Source organism: Trichechus manatus, unplaced genomic scaffold (genome assembly GCF_000243295.1).
Source record: "Trichechus manatus latirostris isolate Lorelei unplaced genomic scaffold, TriManLat1.0 scaffold00142, whole genome shotgun sequence".
Classification (NCBI taxonomy): Eukaryota; Metazoa; Chordata; class Mammalia; order Sirenia; family Trichechidae; genus Trichechus; species Trichechus manatus.
Genome location: NW_004444078.1, coordinates 2,661,709 through 2,679,109, shown reverse-complemented (window position 1 = coordinate 2,679,109; position 17,401 = coordinate 2,661,709). Strand labels below are relative to the sequence as shown.

General features: G+C 37.9%; 1 protein-coding gene across 1 annotated transcript; it reads left to right on the top strand.

Moving 5' to 3' along the window:
• Nucleotides 1-12,947: 12,947 nt before the first annotated feature.
• CUNH2orf88 (chromosome unknown C2orf88 homolog) lies at nt 12,948-17,353 on the top strand. The gene has a single exon (XM_023739885.1). The coding sequence runs from the start codon at nt 16,038-16,040 to the stop codon at nt 16,296-16,298; it is 261 nt and encodes an 86-aa protein (XP_023595653.1). The 5' UTR covers nt 12,948-16,037; the 3' UTR covers nt 16,299-17,353.
• Nucleotides 17,354-17,401: the final 48 nt, after the last annotated feature.

Here is a 17,401-nt window from a genome sequence, read left to right as displayed (position 1 = left end):
AAGACTTAGATGAATCTTCTAATCTTTGTCTATTCTTCCACAATATAACACCACATTTTAAGAGGCAAATTATAATATTTTCTATATTTGATATAGTTTCTTCAACTAATGATAACTAAAATACACTGTTTACTCACATATTTTTTAGTTCAAATAAAAAATATGTGAGTAAATAGTGTATTTAAAAAAAATTTTTTTTTTTTAAATATTAAAAGCCTCCATTTTTTACTTATTTGTTTAGCGATGGGTAAATAAACTATTTAACCTGTGATTTAAAAAACTGACATGAGCATTTCTCCATGTACTAAATATTCTTTTAAAAAGTTATTATGTTAGTTATTGATTGTTTGTAGAATGAATTCCCCAAAACTTAGCAGCTTAAAATAACAAGCATATATTAACCTCACAGTTTTTGTGGATCATGAATCTAAGCACAGTGTAGCTGGGTGTCTTGGTCTCAAGGTCTCTCATAGGCTTTCATCAAATGCCATTTGGGGCTGTGATCTCAACTGAAGGCTCTACTGGGGGAGGATCCAGCTCCTCACACACTGATTTCCCCCCATTCCTTGCCTCAAGAGCCTCTCCACAGGGCAGCTCACGACATGGAAGTTGGCCTCCTTCAGAGTGAGGGCATGCCATAGTCTCTTTGAAACCTAATCTTCAAAGTGACATCACTTTTGCTATACAGTATTCTATTGATAGAAGTGAGTCATTAGTCCCACACTCAAGCGGAGGGGATCACACAAGGAGTGTGAATACCAGGAGGTGTAGGGATTATTGGGAGTCATTTTAGAAGCTGCCTGTCTTAGTCATCTAGGGCTGCTATAACAGAAATACCACAAGTGGATGGTGTTAACAAAGAGTAATTTGTTCTCTCACAGTCTAGAAGGCTAGAAGTCCGAATTCAGGGTGCCATCTCCAGGGGAAGGCTTTCTCTCTCTGTCAGCTCTGGGGGAAGGTCTTTGTCATCAATCTCCCCTGGTCAAGGAGCTTTTCAGTACAGGGACCCCAGGTCCAAAGGACACACTATTCTCCAGGCTCTTGTTTCTTGGCGGTATGAGGTCCCCATGTCTCTTTGCTCACCTCTCTTATATCTCAAAAGAGACTGACTTAAGACAACCTAATCTTGTAGACTGAGTCCTGTCTCCTTAACATAACTGCCTCTAATCCTGCCTCAGTAACATCATAGAGGTAGGATTTACAACACAGGAAAATCACATCAGATGACAAAAAGGTAGACAATCACACAATACTGGGAATCATGGCCTACACAAAGTGACACACATTTTTGTGAGACACGATTCAATCCATAACATTGCCTAACATGGTTATTTAACAGTTCCATAATATTACAGGATATAGATGTAAAATAGTTTAACAAATCTCTTATTGTTGGACTATTTTAGGTTATTTTCAGTTTTTCCTATTATAAAAATGTTGTTATAAATATTTTATATATGTCTTTGTCTACAACTCTGATCATTTCTTTAGAATAGATTCCTGGAAGTGGGATTTCTGGGTTAGGGCTTTTAACATAAGTTGTTGTACTATTGTCCAAAAAAGCAGAACCAATTTACACTAGTAACAGCTGTGTTTGACAGTGCTCATTGCACCCCAACCCCTCTAACATTTAATTCTTTTGTAGAATAAGTTTGTAAAATAAATAATTCCATAATTAGGCAGTTTATTTGAATTAACATGTGTCATAAAATCTGAAAGGGAGCAGTGTAATATAACAGCAAGATCCCTGGAACCAGAATCAGAAGATGTGGATTCTAGAATAGGCAGTGCAACTGATCTCTCATACAATGTCATCAAGGCCACATACTTAGGAAGAATACTTAGCCTTGTTATACATGAGTGTATTTTGTCAAATGGGGGGGAAAGCTCCTTTCTTGTCTGTTGCATGAAATAATGATATAAAAGCCCCTCTTAAAAGAGGAAGCATTTTACAAATGTGAGGTAGGAGTCTATGGAATAAATCACTGGATTAGCATATAAGGATGACTGGATCACGATTTTCAGATTGATGGTCTGAGGTCTAAGCACTCAGTTTTGGTTTTAGTTCTGATTCAAGCTCAGACTCCTAGTTTCAGCTACAGGATCTAAAGAATAGTCCAGTTGTAACAAGCTAAACAATGAAGACAATATTCTGATGTTGTTACCCAGTTCTTATTTTTTCTCCCCCCTTCACTGAATAGCAGTTGCTTAAGGAACTGGCTTCAGTATTTTGCAGAGCTTATTCATGTGTCACAAGTATAGTTGTATCATTTAGCTAGGATGTGACACTAAGAAATAAGCATAGAAAATTAAGTTTAAATGTTTGACAGTCCTACTGGTGTCCTACATCAGGTTTTCTTAATTAGTTGGTGAGAAACTACTTTTCATTTTCCTGCAGACTGCTGCAGACTGAAGTTCAATATGGGTGGTGATAAATAGCAGTGGTCAGGTGAAACCAGACATGTACACACCCAGAATAAAGCCCAGAAAGGCTCAGAGAAATGCCTGCTTGTTTCTCCTCTTCATCTGGATGACCTAGTAAACAACTGACACCTGACTTCAGAGATATCACTTGATTATAAATATTTAAAATCCTAAATGACTGTTGAGACTCTTAGATTATAATTCTCTTTCCTTAATTATAATCTTAAAATATTAACAACTAAAGTACTTAAAATAATAATTTGGTATCAGTAGGTTTAGGGGAAAATCTAGGAGAGACAAGGAAAGGAAACAGCACTTTTGAATACCTTCCATATTCCAAGGCAGTTCTAGGTGATTTGCTTATAGAATCACACTAAATTTTTATGATGAACCTCTGAGGTAGTGTCTTAGTTATCTAGTGCTGCTATAACAGAAATACCACAAGTGGATGGCTTTAACAAACAGAAATTTATTCTCTCACAGTCTAGGCAGGCTAGAAGTCTGAATTCAGAGTGCTAGCACTAGAGGAAGCCTTTCTCTCTCTTTCAGTTCTAGGGGAAGGTTCTTGTCATCAATCTTTCCCTGGGTCTAGGATTTTCTCAGCACAGGGACCCCAGGTCCAAAGGACACACTCCACTCCCGACAATTTATTCTTGGTGGTAGGAAGTCCCTATCTCTCTGCTTGCTTCTCTCTCCTTTTATCTCTTGGAAGATAAAAGCTGGTGCAGGCCACATCCCAGGGAAACTCCCCTTACATCAGATCAGGGCTGTGACCTCAGTAAGGGTGTTGCATCCCACCCTAATCCTCTTTAATATAACCTAATCTTAACTCATTAATCTCAGGCAGATATGAGGATTTACAACACACAAGAAAATTACATCAGATCACAAAATGGAGGATAACCACGTAATACTAGGAATCATGGCCTAGCCAAGTTGACACATATTTTGGGGGGACACTATTCAATCCATGACAGGTAGATTCACGTTTTATAGATGAAATCATACCACCAAGCTCTACCCAGGTTTATCAGAATCTCAACGTTGTCCTTTCACGTAATGTTATTTTCTCTGATTCTTCATTGAGTAAATCAGCCCAAATGTGACTACATGAAGAGCCATTCCATGACTCCCCTGTAGACCTACTACTCAGCTTTTAAGGGCATTACAGTTGTGCTCTTTTGGTGATCTTCAGACTGACCAGGATCATACTTATTGAATTTCCTAGCTTTTACTTTTTGGTGAAAGAGAAATAATTTAGATTGAGTCCATTTCTGTGTGCCAGTTTAACTAGAGTTATTTGATCCTGTTTTAAATTTACAGTCTAAGCTAGTGATCCCAAATATTCCGAATACAATGACTTTTGTTTAATATCTAATCTTCATAGACCCCTACAAGTACCCACTAGTAGAGAACAACTAATGATGAATGTGTTATTGTGATCTCAGTTATATTTTTTAATCAACTGGCATTTTCATTGTATCAGCATTGAAATTTAGAAAATACTATATATATACATGCATGTATGTGTGTGTATATATATATGTACTATCCACCACTCATCTGTCAGTCTTAAATTGATCAAACATGCAATTGAGATACATTGATAATTAATAGTGATTGGAATGTGAAAGACGGACACAAAGAAGAAGGATTAATACTTGAAAAATATAGCCTTGGTGACAGAAATGACAGTGGAGACTGCATGACAGAATTTTGCAAGACCCATGACTTATTCATTGCAAATACCTCTTTCCAACAACATAAACAGTGACTATACATGCTGACCTCACCAGATGGAATACACAGGAATCAGTTCGACTACATCTGTGCAAAGAAACGATGGAGAAGCTCCATATTATGAGTCAGAAAAAGGCCAGGGGCTGACTGCAGAACAGAACATCGATTGTTCATATGCAAGTTCAAGTTGAAGCTGAAGAAAAAACGAGTCCTAGAGAGCCAAAGTACAACTCTAAGTATATCTCACCTGAATTTACAGGGCATCTCAAGAATAGATTTGATGCACTGAACACCAATGACCGAAGACCAGACGAGTTGTGGGATGACATTAAGGACATCATATACGAAGAAAGCTAAAGGTCATTAAAAAGACAAGAAAGAAAAGACCAAAATGGATGTCAAAAAAGACTCTGAAACTTGCTCTTGAATGTAGAGTAGCTAAAGCAAATGGAAAAAATGAAGAAGTAAAAGAGCTGAACAGACTTCAAAGGGTAACCTGAAAAGACAAAGTATTATAATGAAATGTGCGAAGACCTGGAGATAGAAAACCAAAAGGGAAGAACAAGCTCAGCATTTCTCAAGCTGAAAGAACTGAAGAAAAAATTCAGTTCTCGAGTTGCAATACTGAAGAATTCTACGGGCAAAATATTGAACAATACAGGAAGCATCAAAAGAAGATGGAAGGAATACACAGAATCGCTGTACCAAAAAGAATTGGTCAACATTCAACCATTTCAGGAGGTAGCCTATGATCAAGAACCAGTGGTACTGAAGGAAGAGGTCCAAGCTACCCTGAGGCACTGGCGAAAAATAAGTCTCTAGGAATTGACTGTATATCAACTGAGCTGTATCAACAAATGGATGCAACGCTGGAAGCACTCACTCATCTATGCCAAGAAATTTGGACGACAGCTACCTGGACAATGAACTGGAAGAGATTCATATATGTGCCCATTCCAAATAAAGGTGATCCAACAGAAAGCAGAAATTATCGAACAATATCATTAACATCACACGCAAGTAAAATTCTGCCGAAGATAATTCAAAAACAGTTGCAGCAGTACATCAACAGGGAACGGCCAGCAATTCAAGCTGGATCCACAAGAGGACATGGAAAGAGGGACTGCTGATGCCAGATGGCTCCTGGCTGAAAGCAGAGAATACCAGAAAGATGTTTACCTGTGTTTTATTGACTATGCAAAGGCATTCAACTCTGTGGATCATAACAAATTATGGATAACATTGCGAAGAATGGTAACTCCAGAACACTTAATTGTGTTCATGAGGAACCTGAACATAGACCAAGAGGCAGTCCTTCTAACAGAACAAGGGGATACTGTGTGGTTTAAGATCAGGAAAGGTGTGCATCAAAGCTGTATCCTTTCACCATACTTATTCAATCTGTATGCGGAACAAATAATCTGAGAAGTTGGACTATATGAAGAATGCAGCATCAGGATTGGAGGAAGACTCATTAACCTGCAATATGCAGATAACACAAACTTTGCTTGCTGAAAGTGAAGAGGACTTGAAGCACTTACTGATGAAGATCAAAGACCAGAGCCTTCAGTATGGATTACACCTCAATATAAAGAAAACAAAAATTCCTCACAACTGGACCAATAAGCAACATCATGATAAATGGAGAAAAGACTGAAGTTGTCAAGGACTTCATTTTACTTAGATCCACAGTCAATGCACAAGGAAGCAGCAGTCAAGAAATCAAACGATGTATTATTGCATTGGGCAAATCTGCTGCAAAAGACCTCTTTAAAGTGTTAAAAAGCAAAAATGTCACTTTGAGGACTAAGGTGCTCCTGACCCAAGCCTTGGTCTTTTCAACTGCCTCATATGCATAGGGAAGCTGGACAATGAATAAGGAAGACCAAAGAATTGATGCCTTTGAATTATGGTGCTGGCGAAGAATACTGAACATACCATGGACTGCCAAAAGAACAAATAAATCTGTCTTGGAAGAAGTACAGCCAGAATGCTCCTTAGAAGCGAGGATGGCAAGACTTTGTTTCGTGTACTTTGCACGTGTTATCAGGAGGGACCAGTCCCTGGAGAAGGACATCATGCTTGGGAGAGGGTCAGCAAAAAAGAGGAAGACCCTTAACAAGACGGATTGACACAGTAGCTGCAACAATGGGCCCAAACATAACAACGATTGTGAGTATGGCACAGGACCAGGCAGTGTTTCATTCTGTAGGGTCACTATGAGTCAGAACAAACTTGAAGGTAGCTAACAACATATATATGTATTAAAAAAAAAAAAAAAAAAAAAAAACTTAGTTTTTTTTTAAGACTACAACATGGTTTTAAGTATATATAGATTTGCACTAATTCAGGGGCTAGGGCCCATTTTAAGCCATAACTTGAGACATAAGGCATCTTAGAATCCTGTTTAAAGGCTTGGAATACAACATAAAAATGGGACAACACTAAAAGAAACCACCTCTGTTAATCTAGTATTTAAGATGGACTTTTGGATATTTGGAGTCCCTAGGTGGTGCAAACACTTGGCTGCTAACCAAAAGGTTAAAGGTTTGAGTCCACATAGAGGCGCCTTGGAAGAAAGTCCTGGCGATCTACTTCTGAAAAACCAGCCATTGAAAACTCTATGGAGCACAATTCTACTGTGACACATATAGGGTCACCATGAGTCAGAACTGACTCAACAGCAACTGGAGCTCTGGTGGTGCAATGGTTAAGTACTTGGCTGCTAACCAAAAGGTTGGTGGTTCAAACCCACCCAGGGCTCCACAGGACAAAGACCTGGTGATCTGCTTCTGTAAAGATTACAGCCAGGAAAACCCATGGGGAAGTTCTACTCTGTCACGTGGGTCACTGTGAGTCGGAATGGACTTGACAGCACTCAACAACGGCAGCTGCCTATTCGTTGCCAGAGCAGATTTTAACTTACTTTTTTCTGCTAGAGTTTGTTGTGTTTGGCTTTTAATACCACCTTCGCTGGCATGTTCCCAAGGAGCTTACTTCCCAGGTTCAATCTGGTGACAGTACACCTAGGATAGAGGACCATAACTTCAAAGGAACTATCCCAAATGCACTGGGTAAATTGCATCTTGTTGATGGACTGGATAGAAGGCCCATTCCCGAGGGAAGTGTCAGGCCTGATACACTTTATATGCTTACACTTAGTGCTTTGAAGCCTCAAAGTAATGGCGAGGGAAAAATGTAAAAAGGCTTTCTCTTCCTTACACGTGACCGTGATGGGTGTGTCTGTGTGTTGGGATTCTGGGGAGGGAGGGGGGAGTGGTGGGAGAAAAGGCATCCTTAGATATTATTTATTTTTGGCTGGCTATGACATACATAAATGGCCACCTCACCTATTAGTTGTGTGGGAGACTGGGAAGCTCTGGGTCATGTCCCTTGTCTGGACATCAAGTTGAGGACTGGGGCAATGAGCAGAGAGTAACAAAAGACTCTGGGAAGGAGGTACCTTGGTCTTCATTGGCAGGAGTTAAAGCTGGAGGTGGGGAAAATCCCATAAATTCAAGACGGGGAGTTTAACACTTAAATACATGAGCTTTGATTGGAGAAAGTATTATTGGAGCAACTACTATTCCAGGAAGAACCTGGAATTAAGAGTAGGAGCTCCTTGCTTACTTGCCATGTGTCAGTTTCCTTATCAGCAAATGGGAATAGGAGATGGTAAACGTGATATTGAATTAGTAAACTGAAGTGATGAACAAGTGAAAGACAGTAGTTTTCTACCCTTGATAGAGGCATTACGCTAAACTAGCTAAAGGCTATCTTTCATAAACACTTTACTATCTAGGTATTTGAGGTCTCACAGACATGGCCATCTGACTTCCTATAGTATACAATTTAGAAATGTGGTGAAACTAATGGGTGTGTCGTGGAGGATGAAGTATAATTAATCTTGGTCTTTGGGATAGGTCATATATCCCTTTCCCTACTTCACCTCCCTCAGCTACAAGTTCAAGAACAACACTGTTAAGGGGAATGGACACATCCAATTTCTAAATTGGTTTCTCTCTAACTGCCATCATCACTTCACATTAAAATACTCTACAAGTTTCCAAGGGAAAGGAGAAATAAAACACTTGAATGAGCAGATGGGGTAGAAGATTTCTTGCTCTTCTGGAGGTCCAGAAGGTAGCCACTGACTTTGGGCTGGTTCAGAGGGTAAGTGCATTGTTAATTTTACAGGAAATAGACAAACAGTTCTTTAAAGTGACTGTACCATTTTATACTTCCACCAGCAATATGATTCCACATTCTAGCCATTATTGTTGGGCTTTTTAATTTTAGAAATCCTAGTGGATGTGTAATGGTATCACACTGTGGTTTTTTTTAAATAAATTTTTAAATGTACATACAATAAAACTGGCTTTATTTTGGTGAACAGTTCTATGAATTTTTAATATATGTATAGCCATTACCACAATCAAGATACAGAACAGTTCCATCACACAAAAAAGTTCCCGCCTGCTGCCCCTCTGTAGTCACAACCTCCCTCTGCCCCTCATCCCTGGCAACCACTGATCTGTTCTGTCCCTATCGCTTTCCCTTTTCCAGAATGTCATAAAAGTGGAATTATACAGTATGTAACCCTTTTGAGACTATTGTCTTTCACTCAGCATAATGCCTTTAAGATTCGTCCATTCAGTGTGTGTATCAGTATATTGTTTCCAGTTTTTGGCAATTATGAATGAAGCTGCTGTAAACATTTGTATATAGTTTTTATGTGAACACAATTTTCATTTCTTCAGAGTAATGACCTAGGAGTAGGATTCCTGGGTCATATGGTAAATGGGTCATGTGGTTAAGTGTATGTTTGTAAGAAACTGCCTAACTATTTCCATAGTGGCTGTGCCATTTTGCATTTCCACCAGCAATGTATGGGAGTTCAGTTCCTCTGCGTACTCACCAGCACTTGATATTGTCAGTATTTTTTACTTTACCCATTCTAATAGGTATGTAGTACTATCTCCTCATGTTTATAATTTGCATTCTCCTAAATGGCTAATGATGTTGAGCATGTTTTCATGTGCTTATGTGCTATCCATAGGTGGTCTTTGGTGAAATGTCTGTTTAATCTTTGGTCATGTTTAGAATTGGATTCTTTATTGTTTTATTGTTGAGTTTTGATAGTTATATGTTCTGAATACAAGTCAATTGTCAGATACATAATTTGTAGATATTTTCTCCCAGTCTGGGGCTTGTCTTTTCATTCCCTTAACTGTGTTTTTTCTCAGAGCAAGTTTTTAAGTTTGATGAAGTCCAGTTCATCAGGTTTTTTTTAATGGATCATGTTTGGGGTCATATCTAAGAACTCTTTGCCTAACTCAAGATCATGGATATTTTGTTTTCTTGTAAAACTCTTACAGTTCTACATTTTACATTTAGATCTATGATCCATTTTGAGTTCACGTTTATATAAGGTGTAGGTACCTGTTCATTTTGGGGGAGGGGGAGCCTATAGATGTCCAATTGTTCTAACCCCATTTGGAGAAAAGACTATCCTTTCCGCTGAATGTTGCTGCATGTTTGTCAAAAATCGACTGACCACATTTGTGTGGGCCTAGTATTGGACGCTGTTCTGTTCCACAGATTTGTGTCTATCCTTTCACCAACATACCACTGTCTTGATTCCTGTAGCTTTATAGTCATTTTTAAAATAGGTAGTTTGAGTCCTTCAACTTTGTTCTTTCTCAAAATTGCTTTTGGCCATTCTGGTGTCTTTGTATTTCTATATACAGTTTAGAATCAGCATGTCTATTTCTATGACAAAGGCTGCTGGGAATTTCATTGGAATTTTAGCATCAGCTTGTCAATGTCTACCAAAAGGCTTCCTGGGACTGCGCTGAATAGATCGGTAAATTTGAGAAGAACTGACATCTTACTGATATAGAGTCTTCCGGATAGTGAACACAATTTATGTGTTTATTTAAGTTCTTCACTTTTCATGTACAGCATACACAATATACAATGCAGTTTTCTTTAATATACTGTAAATTTATCCCTAAGTATTCATATTTTTGATGCAGTGGGAATAGCATTAATTTCATCTTATAATTATTTGCAGCCTAGGTATACTGGTATAGGTATATATTTTAACAAAAATACAATCGATTTTTGCACATCAATCTTGTTTCTTGAGACCTTGCTAAAATCAATTAGTTCTGATAATTTTTTAACGTAATTCTTAGAATTTTCTACATACACAATCATGTCATCTGCAAATAAAGGGGGGTTTCTTTTTCTTTCTTCCAGTCTTATTCTTCTATATTTTTCTTTCTTGTTAAAAGAAGTTTTTGTCACACTGGCTAGGACCTTCAATACAATATTAAATTGAAATAGTGAGAGGGAACATCCTTGCCTTTTTTCTGTCATAGGTGAAAGTGTTCAGTCTTTCACCTTTAAGTTGAACATTACCATGCAGGAGTCCCTTCTGTTGCTGGTTTGCTGAGAAGTTTTATCGTGAATGAGTGTTTTGTCAAATGCTTTTTCTGCATCTGTTGATGATCACCTGATTTTTCTCCTTTTGTTAATACAGTGAATTATATTTATTGACGTTTGAATGTTACATTGCATTCTTGATATAAATGCCACTTGGTCAAGATGCATTATCCATTTTATATATACTGGTTTCAATTTATGTATGCTAGATCCAATTTACCATTTTTAAAAATGATTTTGGGGTTCATGTTCATAAGGGATATTGGCCGGTAGTTTTTCTTGTAATGTCCCTGGTTTTGGTAACTGGGTAATACTGGTTTAATATAGAATGACTTTACAAGTGTTCCATCCTCCTCTATTTTCTGAGGAGTTTGGATAAGATTGGTATTATTTCTTCTTGAAGTGTGTGCTAGAATTCTCAAGAATAGCCATTTGGGCCTGGAGACGACTTTTGGGAAAGGTTTAAATTACAGTTTCTTTAATTGACACAGGCTATTCAGATTTTGTTCTTTCTCATGTCAGTTTTGGTATTGACAAAATTGTTCCTAAAACTCCCTTTTTAGCTTCTTAGTGTACATAGGATCTGTGGTGATGTCTTTTTTTCATTCCACATCTTGCTAATGTGTGTCATCTTTTTTCATGATCATTCTGGATAGAGATTTATCTACTTTATTAGGTCTTTTTAAAGACCCAGTATGGGTTACACTTATTTTCTTTATTGTTTGCTGTTTTTGCTTGTTTCATTGATTTCTACTCTTAGCTATATTATTTCCTTCTTTATACTTCGGGTTTAATTTTTTTTCTACCTTCTAGAGGTGAAAGCTGAGATCACTGATTTTTAAACCTTTCTTCTTTTCTGTTCAAAACCAAAAACCAAACCCACTGCCATTGAGTCAGTTCCGACTCATAGTGACCCTGCAGGACAGGGTAGAACTGCCCCGTAGGATTTCTGAGACTGTTATCTTTACAGAAGCTGACTGCCACATCTTTCTCCTGTGGACTGGCTGGTGGATACAAACCACCAACCTTTTGGTTAGCAGCCGAGCACCCAATTACTCTGCCACCAGGGCTCCCTTCTTTTGTTACATTTAAATCTATATAAATTTCCCTCCAAGTTTGCGATGCGTTCCACAAACTTTGATGAGTTGTGATTTTATTATTTAGTTGAACATATATTTTAATATCCCTTGTAATTTCTTCTTTGCCTCATGGGTTATTTAGAAATGTGATGTTTAAGTTCCAAATATTTGGGGCCTTTCTGAATATTTTACTGTGGGTTATTTCTAAAATTTAATTCTGTGGTAGATGGAAAATATACTCCCTAAGATTTCAAGCTTTTGGTGAAATTTGTTGATATGTTTTATGGTCCAACATATACTCTATCATCTTCCATATGCACTTGATAGTATGTATCTGCCAGTTGTTACATATAGTGTTATATAAATGTCAGTTAACTCAAGTTGGATCATAGTGTTATTCAGAACTTGTATTCCTTCCTTTCTTGGAGAGAGTAGTGCTGAAATCTCCAACTATGATGGTGGGTTTATTTTCCCCTTTAGTTCTGTTAGTTTTTACTTCATGTAATTAGTTACATATACTTTTATAATCGTCATCCCTTCCTCACTGACACATTATAAAATGTCCCTATTTATCACTCGTAATACTCCGGTCTTAAAGTCGGCTTTGATATTAATATAGCCATAGCAGCTTTTTTTATGCTTGCTTTTTGCATGGTATGTCCTAACTTCTTGCAATCAATCTGTGTATTTGTATTTGAAGTGCATCTCTTATAGTGTGTAGCTGAATCTTATTTTTTTAACCAGTCTGATCATCTCTGCCTTTTAACTGGAATTTTGAGTCCATTTCCTTTCAAATTTTTGATAGGATGATTTTAGGCCTGCCACCTTTCTTTTGTTTTTCTTCCTATGTCCCTCCTTTTCTGCCACCTTCTGGATTAAATGTATCTAATTCCTAATTTTTTTTTTTAAAGCCATACTTGTTTGTATTATCTTTTTAGCAGTTTCTCTGTTCAATATTTTCAAATCTTTTTTCCCCCAACTTAGTTGTCTACAGCTGCTATAACAGAAATACCACAAGTGAATGGCTTTAGCAAACAAAAATTTATTTTCTCACAGTTTAGGAGGCTAAAGTCCAAATTCAGGATGCCGGCTCTTGGGGAAGGCTTTTTCCTTCTGTTGGCTCTGGAGGAAGGTCCTTGTCTCTTTTAGCTTCTGCTCCTGGCTGATCTTCATGTGGCTTGGCATCTTTCTTACCCCACCCCTCTGCTTGCTAGCTTGCATTTAATCTCTTTGTATCTCAAAAGAGATATACTCAAGACACACCCTACATTAATAGTGTCTCATAAACAACCCATTCCCAAATGGGATTACAATCACAGTCACAGAGGTTAGGATTTACAACACATATTTTTGGGCACACAGTTCAATCCGTTAACACCCTCTGTTCTTCTGACTAGATATAGATTTTTGTTCTAGTTCATTAACCATTTCTTCTGCATTCAATCTTTTTAGTCCATACAGTGATTTTCAGATAATTGTACATTTTAGTTCTAGTTCCCATTTGGGTTTTTTTTTAAACAATTTCCATTTCTCAGATGAAATTTCCTATTTTATACAGTCGTTATGATCATTTTATCCTTTATGTCCTAAAAAGCTGCTTTGAAGTTCTTGTCTGCTAATTCTAACTGCTTTTTTCATTGAGTATGGGTCACATTTTCCTGCTGCTTTACATCTAATAATTTTTTATTGTATAATGGACATTGTGGATACTACCTTGTAAGGAGCATGAATTATGCCATCTTCCTTTAAACGGTGAGTTTTGTTAGCATGGGACGACTTCTGTTTGAACTTGGACCAAGAGCATGACTCTTGCTCTAGGGCAGGGGTTGGAAAAATACAGCCTATAGGCTTGGCTCCTGTTTTTGTTAATGAAGTTTCGTTGGAACACAGTCATGCCCATTTGTTATTATCAAAAGATTACCTGCTCTGGGGCCTAGAGTTGAACAATGATATCAGAAGTGCTTGGAATTCCAGACCAGCCAGAGTGGAGAGACCTCATTGAACACTTCAGGCACTTAGTTACTACTCTAGAAAGGTGACACCTTAGGAGTCAGAAGCATACCCTAGAGCAGAGGTTGACAAAGTTTTTCTTAAAGAACTAGCTGTGAGCCATATGGTCTGTCAGTTATTCACCTCAGCTGTTGTGGCGGAGCATCCATAACAAATGGGTATGACTGTGTTCCAACAAAACATTAACAAAAACAGGAGTCTTGCATATCCTCAGGAAACCCTGATAGTGTAGTGGTTAAGTGCTAAGGTCGGCAGTTCAAATCCACCAGGCACTGCTTGGAAACTCTATGGGGCTGCTATGAATCAGAATCAACTGGACTGCAACGGATCGGCATAGCCTCATCCTGCACATGCACATCCCTACCCCCACCCAGCATCCTTGATGAGTCTCCATGGCTCTTTTCTCTTGAACTCTGTCCTATAAATTCCAGCTGCTTCAGCAACCCAAACTTCTGCCTCCTTAGCTAAGCAGAACTGCTACTCTCAACAGAAACCCAGGATGATCAATTGTGGGGCTTTAACACCATGTGTTACCCTTTACTCAGGGATTACAGTCCTCGGTTGCCTGTTGTTCAAATGCCTAGAAAGACCTCTCCACATATGTCTAGTTTTATAGTTTTGTCTAGTTTTATAGTTTTTGGTGGGGGGCAAATCTGGTATTATTTACTGTTATGGTCAGACAAAAGCTGCTTTTGCAAAATTAAAGATTCGATATTCTATTTTAAAGATTCAATATTCTATTCATGGCCTTTTATTTATCTGACACTCAGTGAGTTTAATCTTTTTCAGGCTAAATATGTCCGGTTCCCTTAACTAATCCTCGTAGTACAAAATAGAAACTACATAAGTCATCATATGCTAGAGATTCACAACTATGACAGTCCTCATCTTCAAGGAGCTCACACACATCTCTTCTTCCCCTTTTAAAAAAATCTCTCTGAAATCTTCCTGGAACATGTAGCAGGGCACACAGGACTAAAGATAATTATAAGTAGATGGCTGGATTCCCTATGTCTAGTCCCATATCAACCTTATTAGGAGAAGGGGTGGGGAACAGATCGGAAAAATACATAGCAGTAGGCCTGAGCAGAGGTCACTTTTCTTGGACTTCTTTAATTAATTATGAACTATTAAAAAAAATACGTTAGTTCTTTCTTAATATCAGTGTTTTCAGAAATAAGTCAACTAGAGTTCTATTCATTTTTAGAGCTATTTCTTTCGTCCATAGGCTTTAAGACAATCAGACCATTAAAACCTCATTCATTGCTTGTTCTCTTCTATGGCTAAACCTCCCTACAGTGAAGTTGTTTTCTCTTGTTTTCAGCTACCCTTAAATCCTAAGTTCATTCAGTGACAACACCCCAGTTGGGAAGCTTAGCAGGAACTTACAAGCATTACAGCCTAATTTAGGGAGAGACCCTTAACATTAATTTTATCTGAGCTTTCCATATAATTTCATAGGGAATGTCTAATTCAGAAGAAAAAATAGGTAGCTTTGCCACATCAAGACTCTGTTGTTTAGAATTGGCACTAGTATAAAGACTATCATTCTTTGCCAAGGCTTGGGGTTGTAAACATTTGACCAGGGGACAAAGCCTTACTCTGGTAGCAACCAAAGATGAATAGGCTTATGAGGTTTGGGTCAGGAGCAAATTTTCATATGCTTGTTTCCCTTGACAGTATAGATCAGAGGTCAGCAAACGTTTTTTGTAAAGGGCCAGAGAGTAAATATTTTAGGCTTTCGGGCCACCTGCTCTCTGCTGAACAACTCTGCTGTTGTTGTAGGAAAGCAGCCATAGAGAATACGTAAATGAATGAGCATGGCTGTACTGTATTTAAATTTATTTACAAATTTACATAATTAGAAAAACACAGCTGGGATTTGACCCCTCGGCCAGTTTGCTGACCCCTGGTATAACTAAATAAATCTATCAACTGTTTTCAGTTTTAAAGAACTTTTTCAACATCTTGAAAAGCTATTTTTCTATCTAGTAAACTGCCATCTTTATTGAGTGATTGCCTTTTTTGATAAGATAAAGCTGTTACTGCATATTTCCGCCAAGTGACCAAAGCAATAAAGAGGACTGTTTTTACATGCCACCTAATCATACAGTATTTTGCATTCTATAACTTCAAAATGAAACAAACATCCCTTCTCTTGACAGATAAACACTACAGGTGACGAGTGGTGAAGGGAACATTGATTCCTGACGTGGCCCTGAAGAGGGAAAGCACTGGTCAGTATCACGTGGACTTACCCTTATTGTATTCCAAAGATGCTGCTGAAGTAGTCTTTCTACTGCTTTTCTCCACTTGGTCAAAGCTCTTCATAACATGGGCTGCATGAAATCAAAGCAAACTTTCCCATTTCCTACCACATTTGAGAATGAGAAGCGACACGCAAGTGAAGAAAACTTTATGCCGGAAGCTCCAGTTATCAAAGAGAATGTGAAGATGACCCCAGAGCCCAATATTGTGGTCCTCGAATATGCACACCGTCTGTCCCAGGAAATCCTGAATGATGCCTTGCAGCAGTGGGCATGCAATAACATCAAATACTGTGATATCCCATACATTGAGAGTGAGGGTCCTTGATGCTGTAAGGGTGATGACACTTTCTTAAACTGTGGTTATAGTTGGTGCTAGTTTTAAATACATGAAACAAAAGCAAAAATGGTGTGAATAAGTACATATAACTATCTAGGTGTTAAAAAAAAAGTCTATGATAACTTCCCTGTGTAGGAATACAAGATGAAATGTGTTTTAAAATGTTTTATGTTAACAGCAATTTCTACTTGCTTGATCTTGGATTTTAGTCACTTAAAGGGCACCACAGTAATCAGCTACGTGTCACACCACTTTCTTCTTGAGGCAGTAGCAACATCACCAAAGAAAATGCTTAAGAATAAAATATGCCACAAGTTCTGAATGCTTATTTTAAGGCATACCTTTAAAATAACCAACTACTTATGTTAATTTACACACACAAAAAAAGCTAAAGATATGAAGAGAGTTTTTCTTGAAATGCCTTGGCAGGGGAATAGCACTCAAGCCACAGTGATAATTAGCAGGTCTTGTTTGTCAAAATCATTTGTGTCAAGGATCCCTACTTCTTGACACAAAGGATCAAACATCAGAAAGCAGCTCATGTAGAAAAAAGAGGTCCAATTTAACCCTAACCCTTGTCCTTAATGAGATATTTACTTATTTTTGTAAACAAAGAACTACTACCTTGAACCTCAGGGCCCTAACTAACCACCACTGTTACTGGATGACTCAGACTTTGTGTCTTAAAAAGATACGATTTACAAAAGCCATGATATTACATAAATGTCTACTGCATTGAATTAAGAAGCCCAGTGATGTAACTATAAAAGAAAACAAGTATGGGTACCTTTTATAAACCGCAATTCAGCAAATCTTAAAATAACAGAGGCCTTGTCTGCAAGGTAGAAGGCAAAACCTGGTCTCAGTGCTTAATGTGTATTACACCAAACTCTCACAGGAGTAGACAGCTGGCATACTGCCCACTTGCTCCTAATTTTTGTTGCCTGGCGGGGCAGTCACCATTCAAACTACTATGGCACCAGATAATGCATAAAGATTAATGTGTTGCATTGCAGAACCAAAAAGATTGAACACTCCTCCAATGAAACAAAGTCAACACGTGCTTTAAAGAGGAATTCATGCATTTTTTA

What these genes read in the sequence shown, in the direction of transcription:
- CUNH2orf88 (XM_023739885.1), top strand. Translation starts at nt 16,038, where the DNA reads ATGGGCTGCATGAAATCAAAGCAAACTTTCCCATTTCCTACCACATTT.